The sequence below is a fragment of the Crotalus tigris genome, unplaced genomic scaffold, assembly GCF_016545835.1.
Source record: "Crotalus tigris isolate CLP2741 ecotype Arizona unplaced genomic scaffold, ASM1654583v1 scf7180000019021.11574027:1482141, whole genome shotgun sequence".
NCBI lineage: Eukaryota > Metazoa > Chordata > Lepidosauria > Squamata > Viperidae > Crotalus > Crotalus tigris.
The window spans coordinates 784,700-809,605 of NW_024097333.1; the positions used below are offsets into that span (position 1 = coordinate 784,700).

The window sequence follows — 24,906 nt, forward strand, 5'->3', positions numbered from 1 at the left end:
ACCATCTTCTCTTAATAAAGGATGCCTGTTGGAAGAAATATTCCAAGAGTTCTGTCTTCTTAAGATGTAAAGTGGGGTGGGTCCTTACAATAAGCTTGCAATAAACCTGAATAGAATAGAATAGCTTGTTTTAATATAATTTCTGAATGTTTTGTTACCAAACTAAGTAACCTTATCAGCAGGATTTTCCTGTCCTATTCTCCTTCGCTCATGACTTGTGTGCCAGTGTGGTCAGTTGGTCGTGCGATTAGTTGTTTGGAGCTATATTTGAATTCCAAGCAGCTGATAGGTTCCCTTGTTGATTGGCACTTCAAATGGTCTGACTTCTTACATATTGATATGATGGATCTAAATCAATACGTTTGTTAACTGCTCCTTTGGTGAAAAATCAGGTCTCAGTAAGTTTACACCCATATAACTTTGAAATAATAGGAAATATTTGTATCTTGGATTTTAAATTCTGGCTGTGGTTTGTTCTCCAAGCTTGTTTTAATATAATTCCTGAACGTTTTGTTACCAAACTGTTACCATCACGAGGACTTTTTTTTTTTCTAAATCTCTCCCAATTCCTTTATGGAACAAACAAGTTTATGGCCAGATATTAACCAGTAGGATAAAACTGACTAAGTCAGACTGCAGCCAAAAAGTCTTCTCCACCCAAAAGGATCAGCAGATCTTTCCAAGTTAAAAGATGAGTATTTGACTGGCACATTCAATTTCTAACACTGTCTCCATTTTTAACTGAATTTAAGTACCTCTTGCTAGAAGCGGTAATACTAAATACCGGGGTTTCTCAATCTTCACTGCTTGAAAATGGGAGGACTTCAAGTCCCAGAATCCCTGGATGGCTGAGGGATTCTGGGAATTGAAGTCCACACATTTTCAAATGGCCAGGTTTAAGAAACACCGATGTAAATTATTGAAAGATGTAAGAAATTACATCCTGGGTTACAAAAATGATAAACATTATATATTATATTGTATTGTATTATTATACATTACATTATTATATATTATATTGTATTATTATTATTATAGCTTTTATAGAAAACGAACAAAGAATATTGCCAGACTTTGGAGTCTTATCAACAGGACTTGTCAGAAAGAGGATGCTTCACACCATCCCGCATAAAGATGTCCAATCTTTGTTGAAAGCTTCAGTGGTGAAGCACCCAGACCCCTCCTGTTCAGGTAGTCCTCGACTTAGGACGAGAATTCATTAAGTGGCATGGTCATTCAGTGAGGCATCAGACGAACGCGACCAACTTACGACCTGTTTGCCACGGTTCAGCAAATCACTGCGGTCCTTAAAGCAAGACATCGTGCAACTCGTAAACTTCCTGTCCGAAATGCCATCACACGCTTGAGCTTCACATCCGCTGTCAGTCTGCCATGAACTGGGGGGGGGGGAAACAGAGGTGGTCGGGAGGTGGGGGGGGGGAAGCTAACTGCTCATCGTACCTTCCATAGACACCAGTTCAGCGTCAAAGCCTGGGAACCAAATGCAACGGCTCACCAACCAGCCCGCCGTTGGAAGAGAGAGTTCTCACAATGATGTATTCAAATATAATTTGGACAAGGGGAGGAACTGGACGGAGTAAGTTAAATGGGAAAAGTTTGGCACGCAAACCTCAGTTCTGGCTTTACTGTAATCCACTTGGCTTTTAGTAAAGCATACCTTTCACTACAAATGGGAGTCGAGGGTCTTTCTTAACGAAAGGAAGAAGTCAGGGCAGGTCTGACACTTCCCTATTGACTTAGCTCCTTATAAACTGGCTGGGAAAGGTCTTAAATGGTGATCACGTGACTGCAGGAAGTTCCAATCAAAAAGGCCAGGTTGCCAAGCCTCCAGATCACAATGAGGTGGCGGTGGGGACACTGCAGCAGTTGCCAAGTGTGAGGGCTGGTCATAATTCACTTTTTCAGCACCGCTGGAACTTTGAATGTTCAGTAAGCAAATGCTTCTAAGTCAGTGGTTCTCAACCTTTTTCATGCCGCGACTCCCAACCGGTCGTAAGTCGAGGACTACTCAACCGGTCGCAAGTCGAAGACTACTCAACTGGTGCAGCACCGTTTGCAGAATGGGACTTTTGGCAGGCTCAGCAGGGCAGAGACAGCCTGGACAATTCCTATTGGCTTTGGAAAGCCAATAGAATTAGACTCTATTCAAGAGAGACTATTCTATTGGCTTTCAAAAGCCAATAGAATAAAAGGGAGTAGCACAGCTAAGGAAAAGGGGGGGGGAAATGGCGGACTGCGTTGTTTGGCAACCTCCGTGAAATGGTCGTTCGGCCCCAAATGGGGTCCCGACCCACAGGTTGAGAACCACTGCTCTAAGTCAAGGACTACCTGTATGTCCTCATCCTGCCGTGTCTAGCAGTGTCTTCTGATGATCCATCATGCAGATTGGGAGACCTGGAAGTTGTTTGAACAAACCTAGGTCGGGCCTAATTGGGGGGGGAAAAAAAATCATCCTTGATTTACGACAATTGAGCCCAACATTTCTGCTGCTAAACAAGACAGCGGTTAAGTAAATTTTGGCCCATATTACGACCTCCCTTGCCACAGTTGTTTTGTGAATCACTGCAGTTAAGTTAATAACACCGTGGTTAAGTGAATCTGGCTTCTCCGTTGACTTTGCTCGTCGCAAAAGGGGATCACGTAACCCTGGGACACACGGCAGCCGTCGGAAAGCCATGCCGGTTGACAAGCGTCAGAATTCTGATCCAGGTGACCTTGGGGGTACAACGGTTGTAAGAAAACAAGTCACAAGTCGCTTTTTTCCAGTGCTGTTGTTAACCTGGAAGAGTCATAAACGAACGTCTGTTTAAATCAGTGGTTCTCAACCTGTGGGTCGGGACCCCATTTGGGATCGAACAACCATTTCACGGGGGTCACCAAACAACGCAGTCCGCCTTTTTTTCCCCCTTTTCCTTAGCTGTGCTCCTCCCTTTTATTCTATTGGCTTTTGAAAGCCAATCGAATAGACTCTCTTGAATAGAGTCTAATTCTATTGGCTTTCAAAAGCCAATAGGAATTGTCCAGGCTGCCTCTGCCCTGCTGAGCCCACCAAAAGTCCCATTCTGCAAACGGTGCTGCACCAATTGAGTAGTCCTCGACTTACGACCGGTTGAGTAGTCCTCGATTTACGACCGGTTGGGGGTCGCGGCATTAAAAAGGTTGAGAAGCACTGGTTTAAGTCGAGTACTACGTGTATAAGGTTATTCAGGGCTGGAAGAGGCAAACTTTGGGATGGAATTTAGAGGGAGAAATACACGTGAATAGTTCAATGTCTATAGAGGTTCTCCTCCTCCAGGTCATGGTGGTCCCAAAGATGCTTTTTCACGAGGCAACTGGACTTTCTTGTTTTTCTTTGAAGACGTTTCGCTTTGGATCCAAGAAGCTTCTTCAGCTCTGAATGGATGGTGGGGAACGGAGGGATTATCTTCCTTGCAACAGCTGATCCGTTGCCTTCTTTTTGAGAGTGGTGGACGCCACTTGGAGGCTTATCTGTGTCCTTTGGGTCACTTGAGTATTGACCGTTTGCCCTACTCGGGTGACCCTGAGGACACAGAAAAAATAAGAAAGTCAAGTTGCCTCCTGAAGAAGCATATTTGGGGTCTATGAATAGTTAGACATCTAAAAGACAACAGGAAAACTGAAGGAAAGTCTTTTTAATTTTCTTATCCTTATTCTAACAGGGCTGCACAGTGAAACATCAGCAGGCTAACAACAGACAAACGAAACTTCAAAAACTTTGCCGCTGCAAGGAGTCTGTTCAAGGGGCTCTTCCTTAAAACCAGCCTGCACAAACTCCCCATTAACTCCCCCCTAAAAACAGCAGAGCAAACCAGGCCCCCTGCTCCATTTAAGCCAGCGGTTCTCAACCTGTGGGTCGGGACCCCATTTGGGGTCGAACGACCATTTCACAGGGGGTCGCCAAACAAGGCTGTCCGCCATTTTTTGCCCCCTTTTCTTTGGCCACGCCCCTGGCACCCAGCGATGTATAAGTGGTTGGGGGTCACCACAACATGGGGAACTGTATTATGGGGTCGCGGCATTAGAAAGGTTGAGAACCACTGGCTTAAGCAAAGATGACTTGTGCAGAAGGCAAACGCAGAAGAAAAATAATTAAAAAAATAATAAAACGACGGAGCGAAACAAAGGCTAGGATGCACATCACCTTAACATCTTGCCTATTTTCTGTGGGGGGGGGGAGAGGGGAGGAAGCCGAGAGGAAACTAAACAAGCTATTTCCAAGGGTGGCCAAGCCATTTACCAAAATTGTGATGCTGGGTAGAACTGTGATCCTTCTGAACATATTTTTCAAGTGACAGATAAGAAAAAAAAAAATTAGTCTTCACAAGCCCGTAGAACAATATAGTATCTTTTGTTTTTTGGGGGGTGGTGGGGCATCAAGAGAAGTGGTAGCTGCCTTTTGTGACCGAGTTAAGCCTGTAGTAAGAAATTTTACAGCTTTATGCCAAGAAAGGTTAAGCGTCCTCCGGGGCGGGTTTCAGATTTATGTACAAGCAACATATTCTGGCCATCGAAGAGGTGCTGAGCGGATGCATTTTCACTCCACAAGGAGATCAAACTTCTCGGCTTCTTCAAACTCAGCGTTCATCTGGGCGGCCCATTCGTCCATCTCTGATTTCTAGAAAGGGAATAAAATGTCTTTAATTTGGATAAAAAGATGCTCCTGCTCGGACAATCAAGCCTTCCCCCCCCCAAACACAAGATAAGAAGACTGCGCTAATGTTCTCCACCAAGGCAATAAGAACCTTGCAGGATTTCTGGATTAAATTCCTCCACAGATCTTTATACGGGGAGTCCTCCACTTACGGCCACAACTGAGCCGAAAATTTCCGTTGCTGAGCCCGACAGTGGTCAAGGGAGTTTTGCCCCGTTTTACAACCTATCTTGGCCACAGTTGTTAAGTGAATCCCTGCAGTTGTTCAGTTAGTAACACGGTTGTTAAGCGAATCTGGCTTCCCCCCGTTGCAAAAGGGGATCACGTGACCCCGGGACCCTGCCACCAGGTGCCAAGGGGCTGAATCTTGATCACGTGACCGAAGGGGGTGCTTCAACAGTCGTTAAGTGTAGAAAATGGTCCTCGATCCTTTTTTCACTGCCGTTGTAACTTCGGTCGCTAAACGAAGGCTGCAAGTCGAGGACTACATGTATATATAAACTTTAGTCCTGATATAAATAATGCTTATATTTTCTTATAGTCCTGATACAAAGTAATTTATATGAAACATAAATAAAATTTGCCTTTTATTGTGGTTGACTAATCAAGGTGAAATGTTAATAGGTATTGCTAGTCATGTATGAAATGCCATACACTAAATAAAAAAATAAATAAGTCCTGATGCCATCTGCTCCTTTTGGGACTGGATCACTTGCTCTGCCACGCAAACAATAGTTGTCGCCCTCATGCCTGCGGACAGCGGCACTTCCCTGCCTTAGTAGAGAATGAGACAACTTGCCACAGCCAACCCACCACAGGAGAATTCAACAATGATTTAAAACAAATAGCAAATTGTTTTAAATTTTTATCCTTTTCCATCTTTTCTTTAATGATTCCATTCCACCATTTATAATAATAATAATGATAAAGTTGGAAGGGGCCTTGGAGGTCATCCAGCCCAGGGCTTTTCAACCAGTGGTACGGGTACCACCTGGGGTAGATTGGCACCTGGCAGGTGGTACACGACCATCCTAGTAAAGTGGTAGCAGGGGAGGGGAATGAGTTGAACCAGTGGCAGCACCGCACAAGCCTGAGCGAGAGACGGCTGGAGCTGCAGGGCTGTCAGGGCTCAGTGGAAGCGCCAAGATCAGTGCTGCTTTCCAGCTGATCAATGCTTCTTCGGGGCTGTCAGGGCTCAGCGGAAGCACCAGGATCAGCGCCAGGGTCCAGCTGGAACTCAGCACTGATCCTGGTGCTTCCACTGAGCCCAGAAGAAGCACCGATCAGCCGGAATGTTGCAGCATCTCCAGGGTCTTGTGATTTACATTCAGATGCTTGGCAACGGATTCATATTTATGACGGTCACAGTGTCCCAGGGTCATGTGAAGTGACCAAAACCTGCTGCAACCACCCAGCAGATGGGGGGAATAAAACCCAAACACCCCCCACCCCACCCCGTTGCCAATCCTCAACAGAAATGCTCACAACAATGGAAACCTTGGACAGGAGGAAGAGCACCGCCGGGTGGGCAAGCAGGTGTCTTGCTCGGCTGTGCCTTGGGGGGCACTTTTTTCAGTACCATTGTAACTTCGAACAGTCACTAAGCGAACTGTTGTAAGTCGAGGACTACCTGTACTTTATCACTTTTTTCCTTTGGGGGGGGGTCATCGAGGTTTTGACACCTTGCTAGGCGACTGGTGGTACTCGGATGTTGCCGTATCCTAAAAGTGGTACAATGGGTGAAAAGGTTGAAAAGCCCTGCTCTTGGATATTAATGTAAGAGATGGCCGCAGCAAACTGTGATACACCTGCCTTAGTACACTGCATGCACAACTCAGGTCAATGGCATTGAGGAGACCATAGTTTGATATGGGTAGTCCTCAGCTTACGACCACAAGCGAGCCCCAAATTTATGTTGCTAAGGGAGAAATTTGTTAAGTGAGTCTTTCCCCATTTTACGACTTTTCTTGCCAGAGTTGCTAAGCGAATCACCGCAGTTGTGGACATCCTTGCTCATTGTAAGAAAGTTCAGGTAGCCCTCAACTCACTATCACAGAGGAGCCCTGAGTTTCTGTGACTGAGCCCGACGGTTGTTTGATGATTTTTTCCCCCTCCATTTTACGACCTTTCTCGCCACAGTTGTTAAGTGGATCACTGCAGTTAAGTTAGTGAGGTGGTTGTTAAGTGAATCTGCCTTCCCCTTTCACTTTGCTTGTCGGAGGGGCGCACAAGGCGAATCACGTGACCTGGGGACGCTGCAACCGTCATAAACGCGAGTCAGTTGCCAAGCGTCCAAATGTAAACCAGGTGATCCCGGGGATGCGGCAACGGTCGTTAAGTGTGAAAAATGGTCCTAAGCAAACTGTCGTACATCGAGGACCACCTGCCCCAAACCTACAGCCACAGCCTGGCTACCCCCAGCGCCCCAAGTCCCACTCACATCAAACTCAGGCACCTTCTTCTTCCTTCGTTTTTCTCTGCCAAACGAGATGCCGGGGATGTCGGTGTCCGGATTCCCGAAGGCCCCACTTCCTGCCGCTGACGTCTTTGGGGCGCCGCTTTTATGCAAAGTGGGGGGCTCTAGCAGCTCCCCTGGGAGTAAAAGCTTCTCAAAACCAAAGAGGGTTTGCCGCTTGCCGGGACCGCCGGCGGGCGTGGAGGTGCCAGCGAGGCTGAAGCTCGGAAACTCCTGCTTTTCGGTGAAGCTGTGGGACAAGGAGACGTCCAGGCGGCTGTAAGACCGGCGCACCCGTTTGGCCATGGCCAGGTCTCGTTCGGATCCCGGAGGAGAATCTGGCGTGTTGGCGCTGACCAGGGAGCGAACGCTAGTCTCTTTCGGTGAATTCTTTGCGTCAAGATTCAAGGGACAGCAGGGGGTAAAAGGCTGGGCTTTCTTTGGGGTCTCCCCTCCGTGGGGACGTTGGTTTTCAGGGGCCGCCGGGGGGCTGTTCTCCTTGTTTCCTTTTAAGGAGATCTGCAAAAGAGGAACAGGGCCCGCGTTACTTCAGGTGGAAAGCAGCACAAGGGGAGAGTCGGAAGGTTGAGCCATTATAATAATAATAGTAGTAAAGCTGGAAGGGACCTTGGAGGTCATCTAATCCAACCCCCTGCTCAGGCAGGAAACCCTACACTTAGTGGTTCTCAACCTGTGGGTCAGGACCCCATTTGGGGTCGAACGACCATTTCACGGGGGTCGCCAAACAACGCAGTCCGCCATTTTTTCCCCCCTTTTCCTTAGCTGTGCTACTCCCTTTTATTCTATTGGCTTTTGAAAGCCAATAGAATAGACTCTCTTGAATAAAGTCTAATTCTATTGGCTTTCAAAAGCCAATAGGAATTGTCCAGGCTGTCTCTGCCCTGCTGAGCCCGCCAAAAGTCCCATTCTGCAAACGGTGCTGCCCCAGTTGAGTAGTCCTCGACTTACGACCGGTTGAGTAGTCCTCGACTTACGACTGGTTGGGGATCGCGGCATTAAAAAGGTTGAGAACCACTGCATTAGATTCTTTTAGGATCGCGAACCCTACTATAAACTACGCATGTTGTATGCTCTAAGTTGTATCTTCTTCCTCCCCCCTCCCAGTCCGTGGGGAAATTGTCTTCCACGAAACCAGTCCCTTGTACCAAAAGGGTTGGGGACCGCTGCTCCAGATGTGTCAGACTTTCAATTCCCAGAATTCCCCAGCCACCTTTGGGAAGGCCAGGCTTCTTAAAGGTTCCCAATCTTGCTGAAAGACGTTCTTTTAATTCTCAAAAATTGCTGTGGCTCCATGCTTACCCTTGGACTCCGACGAGAGACTAAATCACTTCCTTTCATCTTATCCTGGGGAGCAGTAGAGGGGGAAAAATGTAATATGTAGTTAATTGGGCATAAGACCATGATTTAATTTTATTTATAATTTTATTCATCACTCGTGCTGTTTTTTTAAAAAAATGGTTCACTGCTCTGATGTCTTATATTTTGATACACATTTTATATACTGAGTTGGTGAATTTTTATCCATTATTGCTAGATTCTGTTACTCATATGAAATAAGAATAATAAGAATAATAAGGAGAATAATAAGAAGAAGGAGGAAAGATGGGTCAATTCTCATAGTGATGGAATTGGCATCACTGTCTTAATTAAACAATATATCCAGTTTTGTTTCTATTTGGAAACCACTTCTAGACTTAATGAAACATTGACTTTGGGTTTTGATGATTTAGCTTGCTGTTGTAGAAATGGCTAGTAATTATTAATTATATCAAAGTAAAAAGTCACAGTGTAATTTACTGCAGCAAAGAAAATTGGAGGCCATTGGATTTTTTTTTCTTTTCCTTTTCCTTCACATCTTCTTTCCCCTTCTGTTTCTCTCCCACCTTTCCTATTGTCTTTCTTTTCATTTGTATCTTTTATTCGGATAAACCTCAATAACATTTATTTTTTTTAAAAAAATCACAGAAAGGTGGAATATGTATACACAGCTTGATAACAACTACTCACCTGCTGATTCCGTGGCTTAATCTTTCTCAGAGTTATCGTGCGCACGACAGGGGCAGCCGGGCGCTGCAAAGAGGGAAAAAAGATTCAGGCGGGTGGCAAAGAAAAATGCAGCTGGGGGAGAATTTTTCTGTTGAAGACACAGAACCTGAGATTCCTGTCTCAAAATACATCACATTCTTTGAGAGAACCTGAACATCACTCCCACCTCAAATACAGGTAATCCTCGACTTACAACCATAACTGAGCCCAAAATTTCTGTTGCTAAGTGAAACACTTGTTAAGTGAGTTTTGCCCCCTTTTACAACCTTTCTTGCCACAGTTCTTAAGCGAATCACTGCAGTTATTAAGTTAGGGCACGGGTCGGCAACCCGCAGCGCCAGAGCTGGATGTGGCTCTTTGAGTGTTCTCCTGCGGCTCCCAGCTTCCTCTGCCATTTGCAGAGAGACAAAGACAGAGGCACTTGCGCGTCCCTTCTCTTTCTCTTTCTCTCTCTCTCTCTGGGGGGGGGGCTCCTCCATTTGCTGCATCTCTGCAGGAAGGGCAGGAGAGAGCCAGCCCAATAATGTGTGTCAACTTGTTGGAGAACAGTGTGAAGCCAGCTTGCCAGATAAGCAGAAGATCGGAGAGAAAGAGAGAGGGAGAGGAAAGAGAGAGAGAGAGAAAGAGGGGGGGAGAGAGAGAGGAAGAGAGAGGGAGAGAGAAAAAGAGAGGGAGAGGAAAGAGAGAGAGGGGGGAAGAGAGAGAACTCATGTACAGCAGCCTCTATTTCTTTTTAATTAAACTCTTCAAACATGCTCCCCGCCCCTCGGGTGCACACGCGCGCCTGTGCATGCACACATTTTGCGGCTCCCATGTTTTCTTTTCTCTTGGGAAATGGGTCCAAGCGGCTCTTTGAGTGTTTAAGGTTGCAGACCCCTGAATTAGGGTCATGATTATTAAGTGAATGGCTTGTCAGAAGTTTGCAAAAGGGGACCCCGGGACACTGCAACCATCACAAATATGAGTCCGTTGCCAAGCATCTGGATTTTAATCACGTGACCATGGGGATGCTGCAACGGTCGCAGCATGAAAAATAATTATACGTCACTTTTTTTCACTGATTCTTGTAACTCTGACTACTACGTGAATGGTTGTAAGGCTGAATGGCTCACTCAATGCATCACAACTCAAGCAGAATTTCAAATTCACAAAGAATAAAGGAAAGAACACAACAATGCTTTTCTCGTACCGGGCTGCCCATCATTTTCCTGGCCACCCCCCTGGGGTTCTCCTGGGACACTGGACGAGTTGAGGAAGGCAAGTTCCTCTCGGACCTTCGCCGGGGGGGAGAAGCAGCAGCACCTGGGGGAAAGAAAGGAGAAAAGGGGTTGATCAAAAACGTTAAGAAAAACCATGAAGTCCACACTCAGCGAATGTTTTCATTTAAAAACAGAGTCATGCTATAAGCCAGGGCATCCTATACAGATAGACCTCGACTTACGACCAAAACTGAGTCCAACATTTCTGTTGCTAAGTGAGACACTTGTTAAATGAATGGTGAGGAAATGTAAGGATTTATATATTTATATATCAGAGCTAATTGGATTTTTACACAAATAAATAAATTTTGAGAATGGAGAAAGAAAAGAAGCGTTCTAAATAACATCCCCTCGGGGACTACCAGAGCCGCGCGGCCTCCTTCCTCCCCCGGCCAAACGGGCCGAGCTGCGACGGGCCCAGCCGAGCACGGGCGCCCCAGGAGCGCTTTGCAGGCCAGGCAGAGGAGCCCCGTCTCCAGCCCCGGCCTGCTCCGAGAGGACCCCCCCCGCACACCTCCCTCACCTTCGCGGGCCGCGCCCGCCGAGCGCGCCCGCCTCCCGGGGCGGCCTCCCGCCATGGCGGCCGCCGCCTCCTCCGAACCGCTTCGCTGCGCCGTTGAAATCGCCCGCCAGAGCCTCGCCGGAAGTGACGTCGGGCCGTCCGCCGGAAGCGCGACCGGCGCCATCTTGGGAGAGAAGGCGGGGGAGTGTGAGAGTGAGAGAGTGAGAGAGAGAGAGAGATCGGCGTGACGCCATCAGAACGCGACGTTCCCGGAAGAGACGTGGCAGCGGGACGGAGGGAGGCGGGGGAGACAGGTGGGTGTCGCCCCTCGGCTGCGGACCGGCCCCAGCCCAGGAGAGCGAGCGAGCGGCGGCTGGGCTGCTCGGGCGACGCTCGGACGCTCCGTACTGGCGCGGGGGCCGCTCCGGGACTGCTTCCTCGCGAAGGGAGGCAGGTAGAGCACGTCTCCGGGGGCTGCGGGGGAAGGTCCGCTCCCTTGCTGGCCCGGAGGGGGGGGGTCGGGAATATGATCACGTGGCCCCCGGGGCCTTTGGGGGGGGGAGGAAGCGATGGGCTTTGATGGCCAGGAGGGATGGGGATCATGGGGCTGGGCTCCGTCCGGAGGACGCCCCGATTGCAGCCCCGGGGAGTCGAATTAGAGCAGTGTTTCTCAACCTTGACCATTTTAAGGCATGTGGACTTCAACTCCCAGAATTCCCCAGCCAGCAATGCTTTAAGAGGGGTGGATCTCAATTCCCAGGACTCCCCAGCCATCATGCTTTAAGAGGGATGACTTCAACTCCCAGGATTCCTGAGCCAGTATGCTTTAATCCAGTGTTTCCCAAACTTGACAATTTTAAGGCATGTGGACTTCAACTCCCAGAATTCCCCAGCCAGCAATGCTTTAAGAGGGGTGGATCTCAATTCCCAGGACTCCCCAGCCATCATGCTTTAAGAGGGATGACTTCAACTCCCAGGATTCTTGAGCCAGTATGCTTTAATCCAGTGTTTCCCAAACTTGACAATTTTAAGGCATGTGGACTTCAACTCCCAGAATTCCACAGCCAGCAATGCTTTAAGAGGGGTGGATCTCAATTCCCAGGACTCCCCAGCCATCATGCTTTAAGAGGGATGACTTCAACTCCCAGGATTCCTGAGCCAGTATGCTTTAATCCAGTGTTTCCCAAACTTGACAATTTTAAGGCATGTGGACTTCAACTCCCAGAATTCCCCAGCCAGCAATGCTTTAAGAGGGGTGGATCTCAATTCCCAGGACTCCCCAGCCATCATGCTTTAAGAGGGATGACTTCAACTCCCAGGATTCCTGAGCCAGTATGCTTTAATCCAGTATTTCCCAAACTTGACAATTTTAAGGCATGTGGACTTCAACTCCCAGAATTCCACAGCCAGCATTGCTGGCTGTGGAATTCTGGGAGTTGAAGTCCACATGCCTTAAAATGGTCAAGGTTGAGAAACACTGAATTAGATCAAGCTTGCTTTGGAGTTACGGCGGGCAGGTTTGGAGCCTCATCGGTCACTGAGCAGCCCTTTCGGGTGATGAGGGCTTCTTGGGGTGGGGTGGGGAATCCTTTGTGCCCTCGGAGCTTTTGTGATTTTCTTACAGACGTTTCATGACCCAACTAGGGAACATCATCAGAACTAGAAGGGAGTGGAGTTTGTGGAGAGGAAGAGGACAACGGTGGGGTCTTGGGTGCTCCCTGAGCTTGGGGTTTTTCTTGCAGCTAAGCAACATCTGATCAGCAGAGGCAATGGGGAAGCTGCAAATGTGCTCAGGGAAGCGCAGATGAGCCGTGGCTAAGCAGTGTAGGTAATCCCTCTGCCCATGTCCTCTTCTTTCTCCAGCTTTTCTCGGCCCACGCCACCCCTGCGCTGACCACGATGGGGCTCTGCAAATGTCCCAAGAGGAAAGTCACAAACCTGTTCTGTTTTGAGCATCGGGTGAACGTCTGCGAGAACTGCATTGTCGCTAACCATGCCAAGGTAAATCGAATGCTTTGAAATTGAGAGTTTATGAGATTCTTCTAGTCTGACCCCCTATACCCTATATAGTACCATTTCAGACAAATAGCTGTCCAGTCTCTTCTTGAAAACCTCCAGTGTTGGAGCACCACAGCTTTGGAAGGCCAGCTGTTCTACTGGTTAATTGTTCTCACTGTCAGGAAATTCCTGCTTAGTTCTAGGTTGAATCATTTTGAACAAACTTCCACCCGTTACTTCTCATCCTGCCCTCCGATGCTTTGGAAACAAAGTCAATCTTCTCTTCTCTGTGACAGCTCCCGAGTACTGGAAGATGTTATCAAGTCACCCCCAATCCTTTGATAGGCTAATTAGATCTAGTCCACTTACGACCCCCCCAACCGGTCGTAAGTTGAGGACTACTCAACCAGTCGTAAGTCGAGGACTACTCAACTGGTGCAGCACCGTTTGCAGAATGGGGCTTTTTGCAGGCTCAGCAGGGCAGAGACAGCCTGGACAATTCCTATTGGCTTTTGAGAGCCCATAGAATTAGACTCTATTCAAGAGAGTCTATTCTATGGGCTTTCAAAAGCCCATAGAATAAAAGGGAGTAGCACAGCTAAGGAAAAGGGGGAAAAAATGGTGGACTGCGTTGTTTGGCGACCCCTGTGAAATGGTCGTTCGACCCCAAATGGGGTCCCGACCCACAGGTTGAGAACCACTGATCTAGTCAGTGATAACCTCTCTGCATGCAAGTAATTTGACTCTTCTGGCGCACTAAGCAAAAAACAAAAAAACCAAGAGTTTGGGAGATTTCAGGCAGACACAGCCTCCACTTAGTGACGGTCATAGGTTGTGTGTACACATGTTGCACTGACTCGCTGTCAGTCCACAGTCCTAAGATTGTCCCTTCCAGCCTCTTTTTCTAGGGCCAGTAAGGATGCCCAGGATTCTACAAGCAGTCCTCTTTTTACAACAGTTCATTGAGTGACCATTCAAAGTTACAACGGCTCTGAAAAAGGTGACATGACTGTTTTTCTCACTTCCGACTGTTGCAGCATCCCGTTGGTCACGTGATCAAAATTCTGCCACTTGGCAGCTGACTTGTATTTATGACAGTCACTTTTGTGATCCCCTTTTGGGAACTTCTGACCAGCAAAGTCAATTGGGAAGCCAGAAGGCAGGACAAGAAGCAACGGATGGAAACTCATCAAGGAGAGAATCAACCTGGAACTAAGGAGAAACTTCCTGACAGGGAGAACAATTAACCAGTGGAACAACCTGCCTCCAGAGGTGGTGAATGCTCCAACACTGGAGGTTTTTAAGAAAAGACTGGACAGCCTTTTGTCTGAAATGGTATAGGGTCTCCTGCCTGAGCAGGTGGTTGGACTATAAGACCTCCGAGGTCCCTTCCAATTCTATTACTACTGCTACTATTACTACTACTATTATCATCATCTTTTCAGCAGGGGGTAGACTAGAAGACCTCCGAGGTCCTTTCTAGTCCTCGGATCCTATGAAATAAACAGACTCCCCCCCTCCAATTTCCACCTGATCCCCTTGGCACAATTGTTTATTTTTCTGGGTTTTTTTTTTTTTCAGTGCATCGTCCAGTCGTACCTGCAGTGGCTTCAAGACAGCGATTACAATCCCAACTGCCGGTTGTGTAATGTGCTTCTTTCCAATAAAGAGACGGTTCGGCTTGTGTGTTACGGTTAGTAGAAACTCTCCGGGCATTGTGCCAGACAGGCTTCCCCTTCTGTGGCTCCCCAAAACGCTATCTGGGACGGGATACATTGGGGCTCTCCTCTCCCACCCTTTTAGGACAGGAGTCTCCCAGCTTGGCGACTTTGAAGACTTGCGGACTTCAACTCCCAGAATTCCTCAGCCAGCTTCGCAACTTGGAAGGCTTGCGGACTTCAACTCCCAGAATTCCTCAGCCAGGTTGGCTGAGGAATTCTGGGTGTTGAAGTCTGCAAATCTTCAAAGTTACCCAGTTTGGAGACCCTTGGTGTTGGGAGACTGGCAGAAATGTTTCCCCGTTTCCAAGCTATAAAGGGCCCAGTGGATTTTCATTATCCAAGGTTTGATTGCAATTCCCATGATTTTATTTGATTTTACTGTCATCTCCATAGACTGCTATTAACCATGAAGATTTCATCTAGTCATCTAGGTCATGGTGGTCCCAAAGATGCTTTTTTCCAAAAGGCAGCTAGACTTCCTTTGGGTTTTCCTCGAAAACGTTTCGCTTCTCCTCCAAGAAGCTTCTTCAGTTCTGACTGAATGGTGGGGAATAGAAGGATTTATATTCTTTGGAGCCATCCGGTCATTAGCCCTCTGGGAGTTAGTCATTAGGGAAAAAAAACCAATTTATAGATGGCATTTGGATCCCCAAAAGTTGTCCCGCTTGTATCCAAATTTACAGCCCAAACGTTGGAGATGTGGAAATTTAGATGCAACTTATTTTCACATTTGGTGGACTTGTAGAGATATTAAAGCTTTTTGGATTAAGATTTGGTGGAATATTCAAAAGATTTTTAAGAAAAAGATAAAGTTTACTCCACAATTACTTTTGTTGGGTATTATTGTAGATTTGGATGTTAAAGAAACTAATTTGATGTTGAACCTTATAATGGGGCAATTTTGGAAGAAAAACTTACTGCCTACTTTGGAAGAATGGATACTTAAAGTGTCTAATTTAGCAGAAATGGCGAAAATCTCCGCCTATTTGAAGGACCATTCACAAAAAAGATATATTACGGTTTGGAGAAGATGGATTCATTATATTCAGAAGAAGTATGAAACTCAAAAGTATTATCTTGCTTTTGAGTAGATCTTAGATAATTATTAATAGTTTTAATTATATTATTATTTTTGTTTTAATTTGCTAATATTTGTTTTGAAGGAGTTAACGTGTGTTATGGTTTTGATTGAGAGTATAGTTGGTTTATGTTAGTTAGATTATGTTTGTTTATTTGTTACCCTGTAATCAGCTCTGGGAAGTGGGGGAGGGGGGGAAGAGGGCTTTATATTGTAATTTGTAAAACTTTTAATTAAAGAAAAAAAAAGAAAAAAAACCCAAGAAAGTCCAGTTGTCTTTTCAATAAGCACCACGACCTGGATGATCGAGCATCTCCATAGACGCGCGGCCTCTTTGCGCAGCGCCATCAAGACAGGACTTTGCTTTAAAGCTTTAACGGTGCCTCTTCCCTCTAGATCTCTTTCACTGGTCCTGCCTCAATGAGATGGCCAACCAGCTGCCCCAGAACACGGCCCCCGCCGGCTACCAATGTCCCTCTTGCCAGGGTCCCGTCTTCCCTCCCACCAACTTGGTCAGTCCAGTTGCGTCTGCCCTCCGAGAGAAGCTCTCAACTGTCAACTGGGCTCGGGCCGGACTCAGACTTCCCCTGGTAAGAAACGAATCCGGCCATCTTAGAGCTGCTTCACGGGCAATTTGGACAGCAGCCAGGTCAAGTTAGACCAGTGTTTCTCAACCTTTTTAATGCTGCGACTCCCAACCAGTCGTAAGTCGAGGACTACTCAACCGGTCGTAAGTCGAGGACTACTCAACCGGTGCAGCACCGTTGGCAGACTGGGGCTTTTGGCGGGCTCAGTAGGGCAGAGACAGCCTGGATAATTCCTATTGGCTTTGGAAAGCCAATAGAATTAGACTCTATTCAAGAGAGTCTATTCTATTGGCTTTCAAAAGCCGATAGAATAAAAGGGAGGAGCACAGCTAAGGAAAAGGGGGGAAAAATGGCGGACTGCGTTGTTTGGTGACCCCCGTGAAATGGTCGTTCGAGCCCAAATGGGGTCCCGACCCACAGGTGGAGAACCACTGCTTTATGGTAAGATGGGTGTCCAACTAATTTTATAAACAAACAAAAAAACATATCCAGGATGTCTCTAAGAGTCAAATCAAAGCACCCTTCATTTGGACTTTCTTTCTCTCCAGATCCCACTAGATCATTAACCTCGATTTGGGGGGGTTGTTTGTTTTTTTTCTGCTCAGATTGATGAAACGGAGGTGACTCAAGAGATGGATACTCACAGTGCCTCAGAGTGCAGCGACTGGTCCAGCTTCACAGGTGAGCATTATGAGCTCAGGAGAGCATTTCTTCACCTTAGCCATTTTTAAAATGAGAGGACTTCAATTCCCAGAATTCTTCAGTCAGCTGGCTAGGGACTGTTGGGGGCTGAAGTCCACTCATCTTAAAAATTACTAAGGGGGAGAAACCGTGTGAAAAGCTAGATGGGGACCATGTCATCATGTTCTTGGCACGGGAGATCTCTTTGAGTTTTCTGGTAGAAGCTACCACCTATCCCTGGTGTATCCCTGAGCTGTGGTGGCTTTCGACAGTTCAAGTCTCACCAGCTCAAGATTGACTCAGTGTCCTATCTTTCTGAAGTTGATAAAATGAGGACCCAAATTGTTGGGAGGAGGCAATATGCTGACTTTGTAAACCGCTTAGAGAGGGCTGTAAAGCACTGTGAAGCGGTATATAAGTCTAAGACGTGCTATTGCTAATTCCATCAAGAGCACAAGCCTCAAATTCCATTTAAGTGGAGACTGGCCATCCATAGTTTGTGCCTTAGAAGCATCTGGGTTTCAAAATACGTTAAATTATTCTGTTCATCGGGTTGTTTTTCACCCATCTTTCTTATAAGCAAAAAAAAAAAAAATCCTCTTTCATGTCTCTGGCCAATCTTACTTGAGGAAAAAAGCGAACATCCTTGCACTTTAAATGCCTCCAAGCCCCCTCCCCCATCCATTTTTTTTACACTTGCAAATAAATTGTCCCCCGAATGCTTTTCATTGCACATTGAATCATAAATGAATCAAAGGCTGGCACAGCCTGCTAAGCACCCCACCCCACCCCCACCCCGAGTCCCTGTGATTACAACTCATCCTGCTTAGCAATGTTGTGAAAACAGTCACTCTAGCACAGGGGTCCTCAACCCGTGGGCCACAGCCAGGTTACTGGGCTGCAACCTGTTTGAAACCGGGCTGCGCAAGCAGCAGACGCACGCAGCTCCATGTGCTTGAGCGGCAGGCACTCGTGCGTGCACAATCCAGTGCCTAAATTCAGCCACAATCAGGCTAGGTTATATCTTCCTTTATTGATCCATACATTGATTTATGTGCTGCGTCCTCAGGGCTCAGCAGCCTACAAAAATGCATACAGTCCTATAATTCCCAGAAAACTCAACACCTAACAGCAGAGCAAAATGCTAAGCATTTCAGAAACCCCACTTCTCACTGGAGCCCAAGCTGTTCTTCCTCTGCCTTCTCTTTTTTTTCTCTCTCTCTTCCCAGGCCTAAATTCAGAAGAAGCCGCTTCACAGACTTCGGCGTCCGTTTTTGCCTACAGTGCGAGTGGCCACTTTGAGTCCCCGCAACAGCAACAGCAAAACCTGAAGAACGGCAACGTTGCAGACCAACACACAATTGTCAGCATGGGTGATGGGGGTAGAGACCTTCTCGCCATCAATGCAGGTCGGCAGTATTGAAAGGGAGGGAGATAAATTGATTTTTTTCTGGGGGGGGAGGTGTTGTCACCCAGCTTGTAGCAGTATCCTCCTTCGGCAGTCCCAATAAAAGTCAGCATTTCCTGCCGACGTTTGATCTTTGGCTTATCCTTGCTTAGAATCTGGAGTGCCTTTATTTGATGACAGATCAATCCTTCATTCTTTATCACGCGGAACCCTAAGGAACTCCTCACAGACTCAAGTGGGGAAAAAAAAATCTGGATACAAGTTCACAAAGACTTTGGAGGGTTTTTTTCCCACCTCTGTTCGTAATTTCTCTGGGGATACAGGGGGGGAAAAAGCTCCTAAGATAAAGAGGAAGGAGAAGAAAGCATAAAATGGCTCTGTGCTGCTGCTGTTTGCTTGTCGATATCCTACAGAAGGGCAAGGAAGAAGAACTTTAAGCATCGTGGCCAGTTTGCATAATGGGGAGGATTGTCCAGTCTGCCGTTTGATTTCCCAGACTTTTTCTTTTCTTTTCCTTACACCATCATGATTCGTACGGTTGAGTTTACATCAGTGTTTCCCAAACTTGACAATTTTAAGGCCTGTGGACTTCAACTCCCAGAATTCTGGGAGTTGAAGTCCACAGGCCTTAAAATTGTCAAATTTGGGAAACACTGGTTTACATGATAGCACTACACTGTTCTTACTTGGTTTCGTATAATCAATTATACAGAATTTCTCGGGCAAAACTACGAGAGGTTTTTTGGGGGGGCAGGGGGGCAAGAAAGGGTGGCTATTTTCCTCCCAGCCTTCCCTTCTCTTTGCCTGCAGCCTCCTCGTCGCGGAAAATTTACGACACCCGGGAAGCTGGGGTTGGCCAGGACTCAAGCGCCACCATCGACTTTGACGAGGACAAATACCGGCGCAGGCCGACGCTCAGCTGGCTCGCCCAGCTGCTCAAGTGAGTCCCGGCGGTCCCGAGAGTTGCCTGCGGTAGAAAGCAGCAGAGGCTAGAGAAGGGCCAAGAGCGATGGGAGGCCACACGGGAGGAAGGCCACAAAATGAAGCGGAAGGCCTAGTTTCCTCAAGCGGTTCTCTGGGTCGCGTGAGCTGTTCGCGGGCTCGAAAAACGGGCCGCTCTCTCTTCCGAAGCGCGTTGCCAGACTCTGCCTCGCTTCCACGCCGGTTGCGGGTCTATGGAGATGCTCGACCCTCCAGGTCACGGTGGTGCCAAAAGGCAACGGGGCTTTCGTGGATTTGCCTCCTTGAAAACGTTCCGCTTCTCATCCGGCACTGAAGCAGCTCCTTGGAGGAGAAGCGAAATATTTTCAAGGAGAGAAAAAGAAACAAACGGGAAAGTCCAGTTGCCTTTTGAAAGCGCCCAGATGGGATTCCAAGCCGGTTGTAAGTACAATTCCGATCTGGCGGACCTGGAGACACTTCGGGTTCTGCTCTCTTGATGATTCCGGATTCTCTCCTTGGCAGCGTCCTCATTCCTCTGTTCGTAATTTCTCTGGGGATACAGGGGGAAAAAAGCTCCTAAGATAAAAGAGGAAGGAGAAGAAAGCATAAAATGGCTCTATGCTGCTGCTGCTTGCTTGTCAATATCCTACAGAAGGATCCTACAGAAGGTCTGCTCCTTGGCGCAGGATCCAGCTTGTGGGATCTCACGGCGAGCCAGCCAACCGTTGCAAAGCTCTCCCAGTGGGCAAAATCCAATTCACATTCCCAAAGTGAGGGGGAGCAGCTTTATCTTCTCTTTCGTTTTGTCTGCAGGAACCGCTTTGGCACCCGAAAGCAGCCACGCTCCTTAATGCAGAGGTTTGTCATCTTTCTCCTGATCGGCGGGATCGGCTTCCTGACGCTCGTCGTCGTCATGATGAAACTCGGCCGGGCCTCGGCGGACAACGACCCGAGCCTGGATCCCAAGTTCAACCCTCACATCCGAGTGGGACAGTAGCGAGTAGGGTTGGCCTCTCCTTTGTCACGTGGCCCCGTACCCCCGCTCTCGGCTCTTGGCAGCTCCTTGGCAAAGCTGCACCCCAGAGGGAGGCCTGGGGTTGCATCTGCTGGGTGGGTCTCCCGGGAGCTTCCCAGCCTGGACAGACAAGGTTGTTGGGACCCCTTTGAAGTTTGGATGAAGGCATGCCAGTTAAAAGATGGTCCATCTCTTTCTCTTCTCCCCCCCCCAGTCCGATGGGAGTTGCAAATGATGCGTTTTGTTGCCCCGATGGGCAGTTTTATGCAGAAAGGGCTGGCGGGCCATTAAGGGGCAGGATTGAACTGGCAATTTTAAAGAGAACAATGGCTCCCCTTCTAGTTTTCTTCTCTACTGCTACTCGGTAGGGGTAGGTGGGCAAAAGAGGTCCTGGTCTCTCTTCTCACGCCCCGGGTTCCACTCGTGCTCGGCTGAGGAAATATCCTCTGGGTCCTTCCTTGCGGTTCAGTGATTTCCCCGTTGCTTTGTTTTCCTTCTTCAAAGGTGGTTTGAGACTGCAGTGATTGACTGGGAGACAGTTGTGCTCACCCAACCCGTAGCAATTCTTACTAAAGAGCGCGGCCAAGTTTGAGGATTTCTACATCACGTAACAGGACCTCCTCTCCTAAATCCATGTTGAGGCTTGTGCACAAGCTGCCCTTGGTTGCAGGGACACCAGAGCACCATTGCCCCCCAAAAAGAGAGCTCTGTGTAAGCTGGAGCAACACCTGTTTGCACCCCACCTCGGTCCTTTTCCTTAACACAGCTAGTTTGCTGTTTGCTCTCTGCTGCTTTCCCTCCAATTACCTGCTAGATATGGAAAGTCAGTTGTCTTTTGAGAGCCCCAAGACGTGTGTCTTTCTAGGCCCTTGGGCTTGGGGGCCATTCTGTAGGACCCAAAGGCTGCATCCACAGCCTTTCTCTGCAACCCAGGGGTTGAAAAGGTCCAGGGTTTGATTGGCAGGTGGTTTGAAGTGCTGTGGAGATGAGAGGTGGACGGTTCTTCCGTACTTATGAATTGCTTTACTTGATAAGTCAGACAAGACACATTAAAAAAAGAAGGCCCGTTATATTATGCCCCACTTGTCCTCTTGGTTCCAGATAACCTTCTGCCTTCCAGGTTCACCTCTGACAACATCTCTACTCTGTTTAAACTTTAGTTTCTCGGGGGCGGGACCAGGGGGGGCAGCAACCTTGTCTTCTCCAGAACCACCTTTCTCTGGTCTTTGCAGATTGGGTGGGCCGATAGCTTTACTCAAAGCGATGGTCCAGGTCCATTTTGGAGGGGGGGGGCACCTGGTGGAAAAAAGGCTTCTCTCGTCCCAGAGGTCCAGTCAAGAAAGGGGAGGCAAGACCCCTCTGTCCACCATCCTTTGCAGGAGAGGTGTGGGCTGGTGGAACGACGGTGAATGATCTGCAAGGTTTATTTCTTGCCTCCGTGGACGGTGGATGTAGGACGGAGAGAGTGCAAAGCTGTGGCACATTGAAGCAATAGAGACATTTGTCAATACTCCATTAAACTCTCTTGGCTGATCCTAACGGGTGGCGGTTACTCCTCTGTCGCTCCTTCAGAGGGACCGGCTCTTCTTATGCCTGGCTCCTTTTGATCATTCGTATTTTTCTTCCCTGTAATCAATAGTGAGATAGTCCATCCAGAATCGGGCAATATACAGAGCTAAATTCACGACTGGATGAAAAGGAAAGGATTTGTTTATTCATTTATCCATGCCTTCGTTTACATCCCACTTTTATTTTGACAAATAAAACTCAAGGCAGTGAACATATCCACCTCCTATTTCCCCTTCGACAACTACCCTGTGAGGTGGGCTGGGCTGAAAGACGGACTGGCCCAAAGTCACCTATCTGGTTTTCGTGCTTAAGACAGGACTAGAACTCACTGTCTCCTAGTGATTGGCCCAAAGTCAGCCAGCCAGCTTTTATGGCTAAAGCAGGACTAGAACTCAGTCTCCTAGTGATTGACCCAAGATCACCCAGCTGGCTTTCATGTCTAAGGCAGGACTGTTGTGGTGATTCCCCACAACAGTCTTGTGAAGTGGATTGGGCTGAAACCGAAGTATTGGCCCAAAATCACCCATGCTGGCTTTCCTGTCTAAGGCGGGGCTAGAATTCGCCGTCTCCTAGTGATTGGCCCAAAGTCACCAGCTGGATTTTGTGCCTCGGGAGAGACGAGGACTCGCCATCTCTTGCTTTCCATCCTGGTGCCTTAACCACTAGACCAGGTTGGGCAACTATCGCCTATATATAACCTGTGGACTTCAACTCTCAGAATTTGGAACTTGGAAAATTGGTTGCGGCAGGAAAAAAATAAAAAATAATGTAGGTCAGTGCTTTGCAACGGTGACAACGTTAAGTGTGGACTTCAATTCCCAGAATTTCTCAACCGGTACTGCTGGCTGGAGAATTCTGGGAGTTGAAGGCCACAACATTTAAAGCAGGGGTAGTCAACTTTGGCTCTTTTATGACTCGTGGACTTCAACTCCCAGAATTCCTCAACCAGTACTGCTGGCTGGAGAATTCTGGGAGTTGAAGGCCACAACATTTAAAGCAGGGGTAGTCAACTTTGGCTCTTTTATGACTCGTGGACTTCAATTCCCAGAATTCCTCAACCAGTACTGCTGGCTGGAGAATTCTGGGAGTTGAAGGCCACAACATTTAAAGCAGGGGTAGTCAACTTTGGCTCTTTTATGACTCGTGGACTTCAATTCCCAGAATTCCTCAACCAGTACTGCTGGCTGGAGAATTCTGGGAGTTGAAGGCCACAACATTTAAAGCAGGGGTAGTCAACTTTGGCTCTTTTATGACTCGTGGACTTCAACGCCCAGAATTCCTGAGCCAGCTAGGCTGGCTCAGGAATTCTGGGAGTTGAAGTCCACGAGTCATAAAAGCCAAGGTTGACTACCCCTGCTTTAAAGTATGCCACCTGCAGAATTCTGGGAGTTGAAGGCCAGACTTCTAAAGTTGCCAAGATTAGGAAACACTGGCCTAGATGGTAGAGGGATTGGAAACTAAACCATAGCTAAAAGAAGCTGACTTGTTGCCCTAGGAATTCACAGTTCCTCCTCTACATCATCATCACCATCATCATCATTCTCTTACCAAAGGAAGTCAGGGCTAAGCACGTCAGGAAGCCATCATCCGCTTGCAAAGTGTAGATGCTGGCTAGGAGGGCCAAATAAAAGCTGGTCACATGGGAGAACTGTCAGAAACCCAAAGAAGAAGGGAGAAAAAAATGAATGGTCTCCCGTTGCAAAGAGCAGAGTCTTTGTCCTACCTTCTTCAATGTTTTAAAAATATCATTTTAATTTTTTTTAAGACAACAGGAAGATGGTTATGCTACCCCTCAGAAACGGTAACCTCTCACACCCTGTCAATTCACAGCAGGGCTCTTCAACTTGGCAACTCTAAGACTTGTGGACTTCAACTCCCAGAATTCTTCAACCAGCATGGTTTGCCAAGGAATTCTGGGATCTGAAGTCCCACAAAGTTTTAAAATCGCCACGGTTGGAGACCTCCTGATTTACAGGAATAACTTGGGTTCCCCTCCCCAAGGGCCTTCAGGAATGGCAAAGGCAGTGCTTTTTTTCTTTAAAAAAAAAAGGTGCCTCTTTTCTCCGGCCTGTTCTTTCTGACACCCCAGCTAGAGGTTATCTATCCCCTTTGCCTCATGTTCTCCTCTGTGGGATGGTTGGGCTGCAGAAGAGGGGAAGCAAGAAGATCCGTTACCAGCAGCGATACAGTGAAGTGGAAGCTCATGAGATCTCCTCTTTGAGAGACCAGGAAGTGGTAGAGATCCCCGACGATCACTCCCATGTGGATGACGAACAGGACCCAAGAGCCAATGATAAAGATGACCTTGCTTGGGAAGGTGACCGTTAGGAACGGGTCTTTCCAGGATCCCATTTGCGGCATTTTGGGGAGCTGGGTTCTCCTTAGTCTTAGAGGACCTGTGGGGAAGGCAGCCCTTCCTGGAGGAGGTGGATCTCACAAGAGAGCCTGGGCTGATGAAGTCATAAGGATGCAGAGATTCTAGAAGCCAGATGATTGGCAGCCTTTTCCCCAAAGCAGGTGGGTATTGGGCATCGCCCGACAGCAGGTATGGATGACCAAGACAAGCTTGAAAGTCACCTGTGGGATTCGTTGTCTAGTTTGAATAAACAATCACCAGGCCAAAACTTCCAAGAGAAAACAGTGCTAATTTATTTGTACTACTTTGCAAAGAGGATGTATCACGTACACACAGGTACAGTGGACACACCTTAAATCATTAATATCCTTTCTTTATATTTCCTATTGCCATTGCAAATTCACCTCCCAACTTTGCCATCACAACCTATCCGAAGTGCCTAAGTGAATGCATTATCTCTGCCCCTGATTACATCTCCCATTATTCAAATTCTATCGCCCTTATTTACAAATTACCTTTTATGGCTACTAGTTCCTAGGGGGTTGTCTCTGAAGTAACTATCAGGTCAGCCAAGT

General features: G+C 47.5%; 3 protein-coding genes across 5 annotated transcripts; 1 reads left to right on the top strand and 2 right to left on the bottom strand.

The window, feature by feature from the left end:
• Positions 1 to 3,659: 3,659 nt before the first annotated feature.
• Positions 3,660 to 11,169, bottom strand: CDCA5 (cell division cycle associated 5). The gene is made up of 6 exons (XM_039358469.1): positions 10,998 to 11,169; positions 10,405 to 10,517; positions 9,177 to 9,239; positions 8,469 to 8,513; positions 7,134 to 7,667; positions 3,660 to 4,657 (listed from the first exon to the last, which is right to left on the bottom strand). The coding sequence occupies exons 1-6, from the start codon at positions 11,158 to 11,160 to the stop codon at positions 4,577 to 4,579; spliced, it is 999 nt and encodes a 332-aa protein (XP_039214403.1). The 5' UTR covers positions 11,161 to 11,169; the 3' UTR covers positions 3,660 to 4,576.
• Positions 11,153 to 21,945, top strand: ZFPL1 (zinc finger protein like 1). 3 transcript variants are annotated; one of them, XM_039358471.1, is made up of 8 exons: positions 11,153 to 11,290; positions 12,840 to 12,977; positions 14,556 to 14,667; positions 16,170 to 16,363; positions 16,966 to 17,041; positions 18,271 to 18,450; positions 19,260 to 19,389; positions 20,205 to 21,945. In XM_039358471.1, exons 2-8 carry the CDS (start codon positions 12,876 to 12,878, stop codon positions 20,386 to 20,388), a joined length of 978 nt encoding a protein of 325 aa, XP_039214405.1. In that variant the 5' UTR covers positions 11,153 to 11,290; positions 12,840 to 12,875; the 3' UTR covers positions 20,389 to 21,945. The 3 variants fall into 3 exon arrangements, with proteins under 3 accessions (XP_039214405.1, XP_039214404.1, XP_039214407.1); XM_039358470.1 differs by lacking the exon at positions 11,153 to 11,290 and adding an exon at positions 11,297 to 11,430; XM_039358473.1 differs by lacking the exon at positions 11,153 to 11,290 and adding an exon at positions 11,297 to 11,426.
• On the bottom strand, positions 20,819 to 24,411 carry TMEM262 (transmembrane protein 262). Its single transcript, XM_039358517.1, has 3 exons — positions 24,151 to 24,411; positions 23,524 to 23,623; positions 20,819 to 22,093 (listed from the first exon to the last, which is right to left on the bottom strand). The coding sequence occupies exons 1-3, from the start codon at positions 24,334 to 24,336 to the stop codon at positions 22,014 to 22,016; spliced, it is 366 nt and encodes a 121-aa protein (XP_039214451.1). The 5' UTR covers positions 24,337 to 24,411; the 3' UTR covers positions 20,819 to 22,013.
• Positions 24,412 to 24,906: the final 495 nt, after the last annotated feature.